Source organism: Megalobrama amblycephala, linkage group LG16, assembly GCF_018812025.1.
Source record: "Megalobrama amblycephala isolate DHTTF-2021 linkage group LG16, ASM1881202v1, whole genome shotgun sequence".
In the NCBI taxonomy this organism is placed as follows: domain Eukaryota; kingdom Metazoa; phylum Chordata; class Actinopteri; order Cypriniformes; family Xenocyprididae; genus Megalobrama; species Megalobrama amblycephala.
Window position 1 is genome coordinate 4,561,184 of NC_063059.1, and position 14,664 is coordinate 4,575,847.

Here is a 14,664-nt window from a genome sequence, read left to right on the forward strand (position 1 = left end):
GACCAAAAGGTTTCACGTTGGACACTGCCGACATAAGACCCAAAGGTCTCTGAAACTGCTGAGACAGTGAGTGACTGGCCTAGCTTTATTTCCTCCACAGCTGAGAGAATTGATGTTATACTGTAACGGTGGCAGGCCCAAATAAAATTTAAATCAGCTGTCTTTACGTAGTTCAGCGCAAGACAAGCTCAATCTTGTCAAATAATACAAGTACCCCCCCCCCAGAATAACTCTATAAACCACCAATTACAAACATAAATCAGAGTACCACAAAGAAAGTTCAGTTTCACAATTATATTCTCACCAGTCATCAAAGAAGTAATCAAACAAAAACAAAAAAAAATTAAAGCAAGTTCAGTTTCACAATTATATTTTCACCAGTCAACAAGAGAAAAAAATAGCACTTTGGCTCAAGTTCAAAAATAGTCTTTTCACCAAATTGTTATTTACCACGAAGGATAAGCAAAACAATAACAGAGAAAACAAAAAACAAAAAGAAAAAATTAAAATTGGTGCCAATGAGGTAGAAGTATATCTGATGTTTGAAAACCTCGGCAGATTCAACACTTCATTGCTCAACAAGAGCGATAGAAATAACAAGAAAAACACATAAAACAATTTGAAAGTTCTTACATCACACCAATATTATATGTTAAAAAAAATCTATATTTGCATTAAATCAAACAAAACATGATCAGAAAATGTCTTGTGAATTTGAGTGCGTGAATGTTTGATTATGTTTGCGTTTGTGTGAGGCGAAATGGTGTGTGTGTGTGCATATGGGAGATGAGCACTGAGCTCTGGCCGAAAATGACAGGGAGGTAATTTTTATCGGATGAAGTTGTTTAATTAAGGGTTATAGTAAAACAGAAACCTGGACAGCTCACTCACACTCGTCAGCCAAAAAGACTACTTCGCTCTGCAGCCAGCATCCAAGGGTGCAACAAGCCACACTCCATCGAATCACGTCCGCTTTAGTGATCTGTTCTGGCCCATGCACAGCAGCGATGTATTCCATCTCACCAACTAGGTGGTTGTCTCAAGTAACCAGCTTCTCCCTCTTTCTTTTTCTTTCTCTTACAACTCCTCCTTATATATGCATTTCCTACTTCCAGATAATTTATTTCTCTCCTCCCTTAGAAGCCTGACACCACAGACGTCAGGGCTTCTTTGCCAAAACCTACTTAGAGATAATAACAGTCCTCAGATCTATTTTACCCTTTGAAAGATACAGCTGTGAGCTTCGCCAAGATCCCCTAGGGGGAGTATGAGTAGTGATGCTAAGCTTGGATTTTAGAAAGGACACAAAGCACTCAGCATGTGCCCTTTCCATAAACATGGATTTTATAAAGGGCACAAAGCACTTTTAGAAAGGGCATTGATTAGATAGATCATTTGAATGTGTTCCTCCCAAACATTGTTAATAAAACATAATTTCACAAGTTCACACTTACACATAATCAGAGTAAAGTAGTATGCATATTTGGTGTACTGTCCGAAGAGAGAGGACTCAGAGCTCTGTATTTTGTCCATAATCCAGAGTATACTGTAAAAATTGCAAACCAATGCGGGACAGCAACCAGGAACATTATGATGACCCCACAAAAATTGCAGAGCACAAGGCTGATAATGTTCCTTTCAGGATGGGTTAGTTTGGAGGACCAGGAGGGTTCTCACAACGTTGGACAAGGACATCACTGCTGTGGCAGTGGAGAAATTTTGCCGGAGAAACTGAGCTCCTGCAAGAGCTGAGGTGAAATCACTGCTGCAGCAGTGGAGAAAATTAGCCAGAGAAATGTCTCAGGTTTCGCATGTAACCATGGTTCCATGAGAGGGGAACGAGACTCTGCGTCGCCAAGGCAATGCTTTGGGGAATCCCTTCAGCGTAAGATCTCCTGAAGGCGTATGAAATTAGTCCAGTTCTGATTTATGCAACTTCATCCCGTGACGTATGCCGGCGGAATGCGGAAACTGGTAACACAGTTGTTTTAGCTTACTGATCTAAGGCAAGCTGCTCCCAGGCATTCAAGAAGTATGGCAAGGAGACGCAGTTTCGTTCCCCTCTGAAATGTGGCAACTTGGCTTCTTTTAAGCACACAATTGTGGTCCACAGCTGTAAGGAATCTGCTCAACTGAACACAAAACAAAAGCAATTGCCTTTTCCTGCCCCTAGAGGGCAGGCAAATAATTAAATAAATACACATTCATGTAACACCTTCATCCCCTAAAACTGAACTGTCACCATAAGAAACAGTGCATCTATTAAAAGACACCTTTTCCAAAAAAGGGTACACCTTACCCACACGCCTATCCCATCCAGGACAGTGCACCAGCTCCACGTTGTCTCGACCTCTGAAATGTTTAATGTTGAGGTCTATTGCCATATATAAACTCCAGCACATGAAACGTATTAAAATTGTGCATTGAGTTCACAAAGGTAAGCGGGTAGTAAAGCAGTGCGTTTGAATAATTTGATTGGACTTTCCCACCACTTGGTAAACGTGACAAGACTGACAAAAACGTGAAACATCTTTTTAAACTGGACCAGTAAAAGTTTCGCAAAATCTGGTCAGTTTTGTGACACCTAAATAACCGCCCGACCATTATGTGCAACGTAAAATCATCTCGATAACCTACTGAATTTTGGCATTTCCAGCATCAGTTTAGGGGACACCCATTTTCTCATCAAGAATTGGAAAACATGCGTGGGGCACTCATACTCTCCTTCTCTGGTCAAACCAATTCAGACAACAGGGCAAGAGTTAAATCTGTGGCAGCAATTAATTTATCGGGACACAAAGACAAATCAACGCAATATTTACACACATCCTTTTCAGGTGGATTCGTGAAGAAACGGAAAGGAGTTTAGGATTTGCAATAAATGTGTTGCATAAATCCACTTCATCTAAAAAGAAACAATCAGCAGACTCCTGATATAAGTGAAAACATTCATTTCAAAGCTAGGAAATGATTTAGCTCCAAACACTACTTCCAGCTAAATCATTTCCTAAAATGAATGTTATATCAGGAACTGGAAGAGATGAACGAACACCCACTACCACATCACCAGTCACCAATTCAGACTGCAAATGAATTCTATGTAACGGAACCTCCATAACTCCCATGTCAATACCTCGGACTAGAGCAGCACTACCCGTGGCAGTCTCCTCAGACAGCGGCAATACCCTCTCTAAGATAAATGAAAGACTGGCACCCGTATCCTGAAGAATACGAACGGGCACAGGCTTATTTAAACTGGAAATTAACACAGTTCCAGTATGCAGGAAAGGTCCATAACCAGTTTTAGTGAGATGAACATCAACATCAGACTCGGGTGTAATGCAGTGAAATTTCGGACTGGAATCAATGAAGAGCTAACCAACAGATTTTGTATTTGACTTCTTTTTAAGAACAGGGCAGTTTGCAATTAAGTGTCCAGAGGCCTTACAATAAAAACGAACCCTATCACCAGTCAAAACAGTAGGCTTATTACTAAACAATTTACGAGGCGACACAACAGGTTGTTCAACAGGTGTTTTATCTCGTGGTTTCTCTTTGAACGTGACTTTATGCGTTAACTCCCTCGGGTCGGAGGTCATGCCGGCGATACCACCTCGGTTTTTTTCTTACCAGTGTGAAAGAGACTCAAAATACTCTGTCAATGTTGCACATAAAATTAACAGTTATACACCATTTTAATCTGTGGAATATCTTCTTTTATTTGTGTACATTCAGAGTAAAAAGAAAATGTTGTGCTTTTTGCAAAATAAACAAAACTAACATGATGCATGATCTCTCGTCTCCCTCTGAACAAAGTCCAATCTGACAAGTTCTCAGAAAATGATTGTAACTTCATTTTAGATGACAGTGGAAATTACACTATGTCTAAAGAAACGTTGAAATGTCAGGTTTAAATCGTGTAAGTCAAATCCTAAACTCCTTTCCGTTTCTTCACAGGAAAAAGAGCCATTTCAGAAGTCCGTGATTCAGCTCATTATCCGCTAATGCGGTCACGCCCACGGAGCCAGCGCTATTCAGACGCAAATTCTGAGGCAATACATGTATACATTGTCTCAATCGTGTATTTATTGTCTTGAAAAGTGTTTATCTGCATATTATAGCAATCTCTGGAAGCCTCTGTTAGTTTGGTTAGTTCCTGGAGAGTCACATGGTTGTTCTTCTTTTAGGAGGCATTTGTGGACTAAATGTGTACAGAGCGCCCTCCGGCTGCAAGTGTGAATTGAAAACACAGTATCCAGCTTTCATAGTGATGACAATAAATATTGAATAAATATTACTCCTCTGTATAGAAAATTGACAAACATATGAGAATCCATCAATATTTCTCCAAATGTGCATGCTTTTAAGCTAAACGCCTATATGAAATGCCATAGAAGAAACATAATTGTTCAGACACTTTGCATCACAGAAATACATTCTATTTTAAAGTATATAATAGAATACCATTATTTTAAATTGTAATAATATTTCACAGTATTGCTGTTTTTTTCTGTATGTTTGATATACACCATTATGAGCTTGAGACATGATCACAGAGGGTTTTTTTCACAGCCTACCTGACTGAAAGGCCTCATTATTATGTAAGTCATTACAGGTCATTATGTAAATCTTTTGTCTTCTCAGGTGTAAATCACCCATTATTCATGATGATTCACACCTCCACGCATACTGTGTTTCTTGACAAAATGTGTCTTACAAAAACTAAATCAACATATTGTTATAAATGAACGAGTAGCCAGCATAATTTTTACATCATTTTGAAGCAAATGTTCATTCTGACAAATGTCAGGGCATGTCAAAAATTCTCCAGGGCCCCAAAAATCCTCAGACCCCAGAGGGTTAAAATGAAGTCATCAGCCAAAGTAGCAGCCTTGTGGAGCACTGCAGAAGGTACACAACTTTTAAATTCTTCCATAAGTAATTTTCTAACTCGCTCTCTACTCTCGGCTTTTTGAGATGCATGCAAATTCAACATAAGTCTGATTTGGAAGATTTGTGTAGTGTCTAAAACACTGTCTATATGCCTCCGGGACTAACTTGTATGCTTTTATTATAACAGCTTTAACTTGTATCTTTTAATCAGCGGATTCTTCAATAGACAACAAAGCATATACCTCTTGCGCCTTACCAGTAATCATGCATTGCAAGAGCAATGACCAGACATGACCATTTAAACATTAAGTTAATTCCCTAGTCTTCAGTGGCGTTAGGGGCTCGAGGCCACTTTAAACGCTGAAATCATGAACACCTGCACACTGATCGCATTGACAAGATCAGCTGCAGGTGAACTGAAGCATACCTCCACTCCGAATAATCACTAAAAATAAAAAAAAGGCAAAATAACAAAGTGGCAGGTTCAAACCTACAAAATAAATAGGGCAAATACTCACTTGGGATGGCAGTAGTTACTCACAACCAAATAATAATGCAAACAATCACAACAAAGACACAGCCATACACATCTTTTCTCCCACACTAAACAGCTGAAAAATAAAACATTTTTTTAGACAAGCCACCAACTATGTTACAGCCACTGCCATAACACAAAAAAGGGATAACACAAGGCTCAGTCAAATAGGGGAATTTATTGCAATAACACAAAATATAAACAAAGTGAGGGAGAAATTAGACAGGAAAATAAGAAGAGAGTGTAACTTCATGTCTGGACGGCCACTCAGGTTCCGCCACTGAAATGTGGCAACTTGGCTTCTTTTAACCCTCTGGAGTCTGAGGCTGATTTGGGGCCTGAAGAAGTTTTGACATGCCCTGACATTTGTGCTTTTTTCAGTTGTTCATAAACATATTAATGGAAAAAGTGTCATTACACTGTATTCAGCACAAACTAGGCTACCATAATATGTGAGAAACATGTATGTACATGTTTGTATTTTTGAAGGAATAACGTTTATGCGTGGTTATTGAAAAAACAAAAAAACTTAAGTCACCGAAATAAAGCCAAAATATATATATATATATATATATATATATATATATATATATATATATATTATATATGTGTTCACAAGACTTCTGGGTATTGGAGATTGTAGACTAGAATTTTTGCTTCAAAATGATGTAAAAATTATCCTGCCTACTCGTTCATTTATAACAATATATTGATTTAGTTTTTGTAAGACACTTTTTGTCAAGAAACACAGTATGCGTGGAGGCGTGAATCATCATGAATAATGGGTCATTTACACCTGAGAAGACAAAAGAATCACATAAAGAACCTCTAATGACCTGCATAAATAATGAGCTCTTTCAGTCAGGTAGGCTGTGAAAAAACCCTTTTGTCATGTCTCAAGTTCATCATGGTGTATATCAAACATACAGAGAAAAAAAACAGCAATACTGTGAAATATAATTAATGGTATTATATTCTTTAAAATATAATGTATTTCTGTGATGCAAAGCGTCTGAACATTCATGTTACCTCTATGGCATTTCATTTAGGCTTTTAGCTTAAAAGCATGCACATTTGGAGAAATATTGATGGATTCTCATATGTTTATGTCAATTTTCTATACAGAGGAGTAATATTTATTCTATATGTATTGTCATCAGTATGAACACTGGATACTATGTTTTCAATTCATACTTGCAGCCGGAGGGCGCTCTGTACACCTTTAGTCCACAAATGCCTCCTAAAGAAGAATAGGCCATGTGACTCTCCAGGAACTAACCGAACTAACAGAGGCTTCCAGAGATTGCTATAATATGCAGATAAACACTTTTCAAGACAATAAATACACGATTGAGACGATGTATACATGTATTGCCTCAGAATTTGTGTCTGAATAGCGCTGGCTCCGTGGGCGTGACCACATTAGCGGATAATGAGCTGAATCACGGACTTCTGAAATGGCTCTTTTTTTCATACAGATTACATAAACACAGAATTTTTGTTTTCGATTTGACTTACACTATTTAACACTCTGAGGTCTAAAAACGCGCCGGCGCGTTTTGCAGTTTTTTTTTCACATTGCAGCAAAACAGACTTAAAATACTCCGTCATTTTTGTCATAGAGACATAAGTAATATATCAATTGAAACTATAGAATGTCTTCTTTTTTTGTGTACACTCACAATCAAAATAAAACTTTGTGCTTTTTAAAAATAAATAAAATATACAGGGTGTGCTGTCCTGCCGTCTCCGTCTCTGCAAACATCATTCTAAAACGTCACTAAAAGTAACTAAAATAGATGGCTTATACATGCTACATGGACATGAGAGATATGTCTTTGGAAAGCTTTAAGTATCTACTTTTAAACAAAACAAATAAATTCTAAAACAAATATTCTCCCTTTATGTAATCAGTATAAAAGTAAAGAGAGGTACTGTTTCTCCTGTCTGACCTAATTATCTTTAATGTGTGCCCGCCCACGCGCAGAGCGCTCTATTCATAAGATAATGTGCTGAGGCGATCTATGCAAACTGTAAACGCCCCTAACAGCGTCTTAAAAAGCATCAAGTTTCATCAGATTCATTCGCTTTCCTTCGCGTTTGGAAGATGGCACACTACACAGGTGAGCAGGCTCTTCAGATGGTCCTGGACAGTGAGGAAGAGTTCACTCTTTCCTCGGAAGAAGAACACGACTCTGACGATGAACGTCTGTATTTTGAAGAGCGACTTGATCCAGCTGAAGATACAGTTTCTGATGAGTAAGTGATTTAGTTTTACTTAAATTATTTGACGTGTTTTTTTTTTATATATAAGCGTACATATATATTTGCCTTATATTTACATCTATCTATATAACTATATATATAACTTTATCTCATAAAAACGCTTATAAATAGAATGCTTTTCTGTTGATATAGGGCCTACTTAAATTATTTATATAAGCGTACATCTATATTTGCCTTATATTTACATCTATCTATCTATCTATCTATATATATATATATATATATATATATATATATATATATATATATATATATATATATATATATACTTTATCTCATAAAAATGCTTATAAATAGAATGCTTTTCTGTTGATATACTTAAAATATTTGACGTGTTTTTTTTTATATATAAGCGTACATCTATATTTGCCTTATATTTACATCTATCTATAAATATATATATAGCGTATCTAAGTAGCGTATATGATAGGCGTGAATGTGCTAAAATATGCTTGGTTGTGAAATGCGCGAACATGTTGCTATTTGCTAAATGTGCTAACTGATATAGCAGACTGTAAACGTTTACACATTCGCACACTTTGTCCGGTAATGGCCAATTGACAGACATATACAGCATGCTTGTATACCTGTTACTTTCCTGTCAGTTATGCATAGCTAATGGTATGAGAGTATTATCTTATATGCTAATAATAACAGTTTTTTTTTGACAATTTTTTTTAGGAATGTGGATCCATCACTCTCACATTCACCTGCAATTCCCACTAGGAGGGCACGCAGCAACACAGGCGGAAATGAGAAAGAGTAAGTACACGTTTACCCACTATATGTGCAAACTGATATAGCAGACTGTAAACGTTTACACATTTGCACACTTTGTCCAGTAATGGCCAATTGACAGACATATACAGCATGCTTGTATACCTGTTACTTTCCTGTCAGTTATGCATAGCTAATGGTATGAGAGTATTATCTTATATGCTAATAATAACAGTTTTTTTTTTGACAATTTTTTTTTTAGGAATGTGGATCCATCACTCTCACATTCACCTGCAATTCCCACTAGGAGGGCACGCAGCAACACAGGCGGAAATGAGAAAGAGTAAGTACACTTTTACCCACTATGGTAGGCCTATATACACTACCGTTCAAAAGTTTGAAATCTGTAAGATTTTTCATATTTTTAAAATAAGTTTCGTCTGCTCACCAAGGCTGCATTTATTCAATTAAAAATACAGTAAAAACAGTAATATTGTGAAATATTATTACAATTTAAAATAACTGTTTTCTATTTGAATATATTTCACAAAGTCATTTATTCTTGTGATGTCCAGCATCATTACTCCAGTCTTCAGTGTCGCATGATCCTTCAGAAATCATTCTAATATGATGATTTGCAGCTCAAGAAACATTTATTGTTTACAATTGTTCAGAAATGTTTCATAAGTAGCAAATCATCATATTTGATGATAATATTTGATGATAATATTCATAAGATTCATATTTGATGATAATATATATATAATATATTTGATGATGATATATCATATATATGATAAATCATCATATATCTGTCTGTTCTACCATACATGCTGCTTATAGTGGAGACACTGTGCAGAGGAGGGTGAAATCACAAGGTACATGGAGGACAAAGACATTTCCGTGTCCTGCACCTGTGACTGCATACAACCAACACATGGGGGGTGTCGACCTGTCTGATCAGCTGATACAATACTACACAACACAACACAAAACAATGAAGTGGTACAGAAAGATCTTTCTACACTTCCTGGACATTGCTGCCACAAACGCTTTCATTATACACAAAGACCTATACGATACCATGACCCATAAAGAGTTCATAGAACAGCTTATTGCAGAGCTCTGTGGTGTGTCGTCACAGAAAGCAGCTCCAAAACAGACCAAAAGTGACCATGTACCGGTTCCAGGAGCAGAGCTGACATCAGATGCAAGGAATAATGCCACCGCTGGTCGTCGGAACTGCATGCTTTGCAAAGTACAGCTTGGTAAAAGGCAAGACACACCTTGGAAATGCCAGGCATGTGACATTTACTTGTGTCTTCAGTTGAAAAGGAACTGTTTTCAAAAATGGCACACAGATGTGTGACTGTTCAGATTCTCTGTTCACCACCTCTCACTGACCATTGGGCTGCAAAGATTATCTATATGTGATCAAGCAGGTTATGTATAGGGTGTAAAAGTGGGCTTTTTTTATAAACCTTACCTTTATTTGCCTGTATACACAAAATGTGCCTTTGACCCTAGTTTATATGTGGATTATATTGTTAACTTTATTTTAAATAAAAAAGAAAAAAAACAATGATATGTCTTGTCTTTGCATTTTCTTAGTTGACTCAGTCACATTCCTGACTGAATGGTTCATTATGCGGCTCATTAGGGGCAGGGTCTTAATCTCCCCAGGTGTAAATCACTTCATTATTCATGAAGAGTCACACCTCTTCGCATATGGCCTACCTAAACAAAAAGTGTCTTAGAAATTTAAAATCAATACAATGTTTTATGTGTCAGAGTAGGGAGGATCATTTCCACATCATTTTGAAGCAAAAACTCTACACTAAAATATACAATTCTCAAAAGTCTTGTGAAAAAACATTTAGTATGCATTTTGAGGTATTGTTTCAGTTACTTTTTTTTTTTTTTTTCAATAACCACGCATTAAACATTATTCCTTTAAAAACACAAACATGTACATACATGTTCCTCACATATTATTGTAGCCTAGTTTGTGCTGAATACAGTGTAATGACACTTTTGTCATTAATATGTTTATAACCAACTGATAAAAGCACAAATGTCAGGGCATGTCAAAACTTCTCCAGGGCCCAAAATCAGCCTCAGACTCCAGAGGGTTAAAACCTGACATTTCAACGTTTCTTTAGACATAAGTGGAATTTTACTGTGATTAGTATTCACTAAGTTACAGATAATTTTCTGAGAACTATCAGATTGGACTTTGTTCAGAGGGAGACGAGAGATCACATATCATGTTAGTTTTGTTTATTTTGCAAAAAGCACAACATTTTGTTTTTACTCTGAGTGTACACAAATAAAAGAAGATATTCCACAGATTAAAATGGTGTATAACTCTTAATTGTATGTGCAACATTGACTGAGTATTTTGAGTCTCTTTCACACTGGTAAGAAAAAAAACGAGGTGGTATCGCCGGCGATATCTCAGACTCCAGAGTGTTAAACATACAACAATGATCCACAGCTGTAAGGAATCTGCTCAATTGAACACAAAACAAAAGTAATCACCTAGATTACTAGCTTAAAGGGCAGGCAAATAATTAAATAAATACACATACATGTTACATGTAAAACACTCTCAGGGAACGATGATTACATGCGTAACCTGAGACATTCCCTTTCGAGGGAACTCATGCTGCGTCACCAAAGCAATGCTTTGGGGAATGATATGCTTACGTTGCCATACTGATGGAATGCCTGTCCTGGTGTGAAGCAATTAACCCTCTGGAGTCTGAGGCTGATTTGGGGCCTGGAGAAGTTTTGACATGCCCTGACATTTGTGCTTTTTTCAGTTGTTCATAAACATATTAATGGAAAAAGTGTCATTACACTGTATTCAGCACAAACTAGGCTACAATAATATGTGAGGAACATGTATGTACATGTTTGTGTTTTTGAAGGAATAACATTTATGCGTGGTTATTGAAAAAACAAAAAACTTAAGTCACTGAAATAAGGCCAAAAAAAGTATAGTAAATCTGTGTTTACAATACTTTAGGGTATTGGAGGTTGTAAACTAGAGTTTTTGCTTCAAAATTATGTAAAAAAATATGCTGCCTACTCCTTCATATAAAACAATATATTGATTTTGTTTTTGTAAGACACTTTTTGCCATGAAACACAGTATGCATGGAGGCATGAATCACCACTGAATAATGGGCCATTCTCACCTGAGAAGACAAAAGAATTGGATAGTAATGAGCTGAAATGACTTGCATATTAATGAGGCATTTCAGTCAGGTAGGCTGTGAAAAAAAAATGTGATGTCTCAAGCTCATCATGATACTTATGAAACATACAGAAAAATATTATTACAATATAAAGTAATGGTTTTATATTATACTTTAAAATATAATGTATTTCTGTGATGCAAAGAGTCTGAATATAGGCTTTTAGTTTAAAAGCATGCACATTTGGAGAAATATTGGATTCTCATATGCTTATGTCAATTTTCTATACAGAGGAGTTATATTTATTTAATATTCATTGTCATTACTATGAGCGCTGGTGTTTTCAATTCATACTTGAAGTCGGAGGGCGCTAAAGAAACAAAAACTCATCTAAAATTAATCTATAGAAGAAAAGAAAACAGGAACTAACTGCATGTCTTCTAGAGCTCCCTAACCATTACTTTTACATCCAGATAAACACTTTTCAAGACAATAAATACACGATTGAGATGATGAATGCATGTATTGCCTCTGAATTTGCGTCTGAATAGCGCTGGCTCCGTGGGCGTGGCCGCATTAGCAGATAATGAGCTGAATCACGGACTTCTGACATGGCTCTCTTTTCATACAGATTACATAAACACAGAAGGTTTGTTTTCGATTTGACTTACATGATTTAAAACCTGACATCTTAACGTTTTTTTAGACATAAGTTTAATTTTTCTGTGATTAGTATTCACTAAGTTACAGTTCATTTTCTGAGAACTATCAGATTGGACTTCGTTCAGAGGGAGAGGAGAAATCACGCATCATGTTAGTTTTCTTTATTTTACAAAAAGCACAACATTGTGTTTTTACTCTGTGTGTATACAAATAAAAGAAGATATTCTATAGTTTCAATTGATATATTACTTATGTCTCTATGACAAAAAATGACGGAGTATTTTAAGTCTGTTTTGCTGCAATGTGAAAAAAAACCTGCAAAACGCGCCGGCGCGTTTTCAGACCTCAGAGTGTTAAGGCACAGCTCAAGACATAAACACTTGTGACCTCAGCATGGCTGGCAAGTCTAGATTGTAAAACCTAATAACTGTGTGTGGGGAGGACCATCCCACAGAATCACAGATATATTGGAGGGAAGCTCCCGACAATAAAGCTTTGGAAGATGCCATATTTTTAGTAAAAAAAAAAAAGGCCGCGCACTTCATATGTCATAGAAATAGCCTTGACAATCCACCTGCTTATAATAGGTTTGGTAGCTGGGCAGCCCTTCTTAGGGGACCCAAAGCATACCAACAGTTGGTCGGATTTTCTCCACCGATAGGTCTTTCTTACATAAACCTCAAGAGCTCTGACAGGGCAGAGCAACTGTAGCTTCTCACGTTCAGCTGACATTAGAGGGAGACGAAATGTTTGAAGGACTATATACCAGGCCACATTAGTGGGTACTTTAGGAATATAACCAGGCCTTGGGTGTAAAATGGCTTTAATGCCACCCGGAGCAAACTCTGGAGCAAGATGGAGTGACTGACAGAGCCTGTAGGTCTGCAACTCTGTTAAGAGATGTGATTGCTAGTAAAAACTTCAGAGCAATGCATTTGTCAGAAGCTGTGTCCAATGGCTTGAAGGGTGCTAAGGATAACCCTTCTAGAACTATCGTGAAGTCCCAAGTTGGAATCCTGACTTGAGCCATAGGCCTCATCCTCTAGGTTCCACGGAGGACACAAGTAACAAGATAGTATCTCCCCAGAGAGGCACCATCTAAAGGTGCATGGAAGGCATATATGGCCGCCACACACACCTTTAATGTGGAAGGTGTAAGACCAGCAGAAAAGCGGTCTTGGAGGAACTCCAGCACTGAAGACTGATGCCCCCTACACCATACAGTGAAAACTCTTCCATTTAAGAGCAAAAAGTTTCCTCGTGGAGGGAGCTCTAGAGTTCAATATGGTCTCTACTACCTTGGTAGAGAGTCCTGCATTTAGGAACTGGCCCAGACCCACAGTTTCCACATTTCCAGCCGAGGGTGAAATATCAAGCCCTCTGCCTGTGTTAGGAGATCCCTCCTGATGAGAATTTCCCATGGAGGGCTGTTGAGAAGGGCCACCAGGTCCAAAAACCAAACTCAGGCTGACCAGAGCTTGGCTACCATGGGCCCTCTCCTGGCAAACTCTCTCTAGAAGTCCTGGGAGCAGAGCGATCAGGGGAAATGCGTACAGCCAAAGCCTCAGCCACGGCATCCAGTCTCAGAGGAGCTGGATGAGAAAGGAAGAACCAAAGGGGACAATGCGAGTTCTCTCGTGTTGCAAAGAGATCCACGTCTGCCTGACCGAATTTTCTCCAAAATAGTTGCACCGCCTCTGGGTGCAGCCTCCATTCCCCGGGTCTCAGCCTCTGCCTTGACAGGGCATCTGCTCCCAAATTGAGGTGCCCAGGGATATACATTGCTCTAAGCAAGAGCAGTTTCCCCTGGGACCATAGGAGAATCTGGTGTGCCAGTCTGCATAGAGGGCGCAAATTCAGACATCCCTGATGGGACGCATCTGTTGACACTATCTTGCGATGACATGATGCTCCTAACACAGGGCCCTGGGACAGAAACCAAGGTTTCTTCCATATGACCAAGGAACGAAGGCATCTGCATGGAACGGGTTGCCCCTTGGGGAAAATCCTTTGGTTCTGAGTAGGGCTGCACGATTTGGGGAAAATGTCATATTGCGATTATTGAGGTCAATATTGCGATTGCGATATGCGATATCGATATAATAAACAAATAGTATCATGAGTCATCTTGCTTGGTTCTCAATGAAAATACACACATATTACTGATAATGCTGAAATGTGTATTTCTCAACTCGAATTAGCAACAACAATAAACGCACAGCGTTTTCAAATTAAAATATTTTTACAAAATTAAATAATAACATCTTTGCATTACTGCAAACTTTTTATAATCCCATTTAAGATGTTTGTTTCTTTACTAATCTGTGGTTCAACAGATCACATCATGGTTATGACGTCATGGATCGG

General features: G+C 37.8%; 1 protein-coding gene across 1 annotated transcript; it reads left to right on the forward strand.

The window, feature by feature from the left end:
- Positions 1-7,086: 7,086 nt before the first annotated feature.
- Positions 7,087-10,013, forward strand: LOC125249697. The gene is made up of 4 exons (XM_048162039.1): positions 7,087-7,687; positions 8,396-8,476; positions 8,694-8,774; positions 9,275-10,013. The coding sequence occupies exons 1-4, from the start codon at positions 7,536-7,538 to the stop codon at positions 9,798-9,800; spliced, it is 840 nt and encodes a 279-aa protein (XP_048017996.1). The 5' UTR covers positions 7,087-7,535; the 3' UTR covers positions 9,801-10,013.
- Positions 10,014-14,664: the final 4,651 nt, after the last annotated feature.

Coding starts and splice junctions, on each gene's coding strand:
- LOC125249697 (XM_048162039.1), top strand. CDS start 7,536: ATGGCACACTACACAGGTGAGCAGGCTCTTCAGATGGTCCTGGACAGT. Junction 7,688..8,395: donor GAAGATACAGTTTCTGATGA/GTAAGTGATTTA, acceptor AATTTTTTTTAG/GAATGTGGATCCATCACTCT. Junction 8,477..8,693: donor ACAGGCGGAAATGAGAAAGA/GTAAGTACACGT, acceptor TTTTTTTTTTAG/GAATGTGGATCCATCACTCT.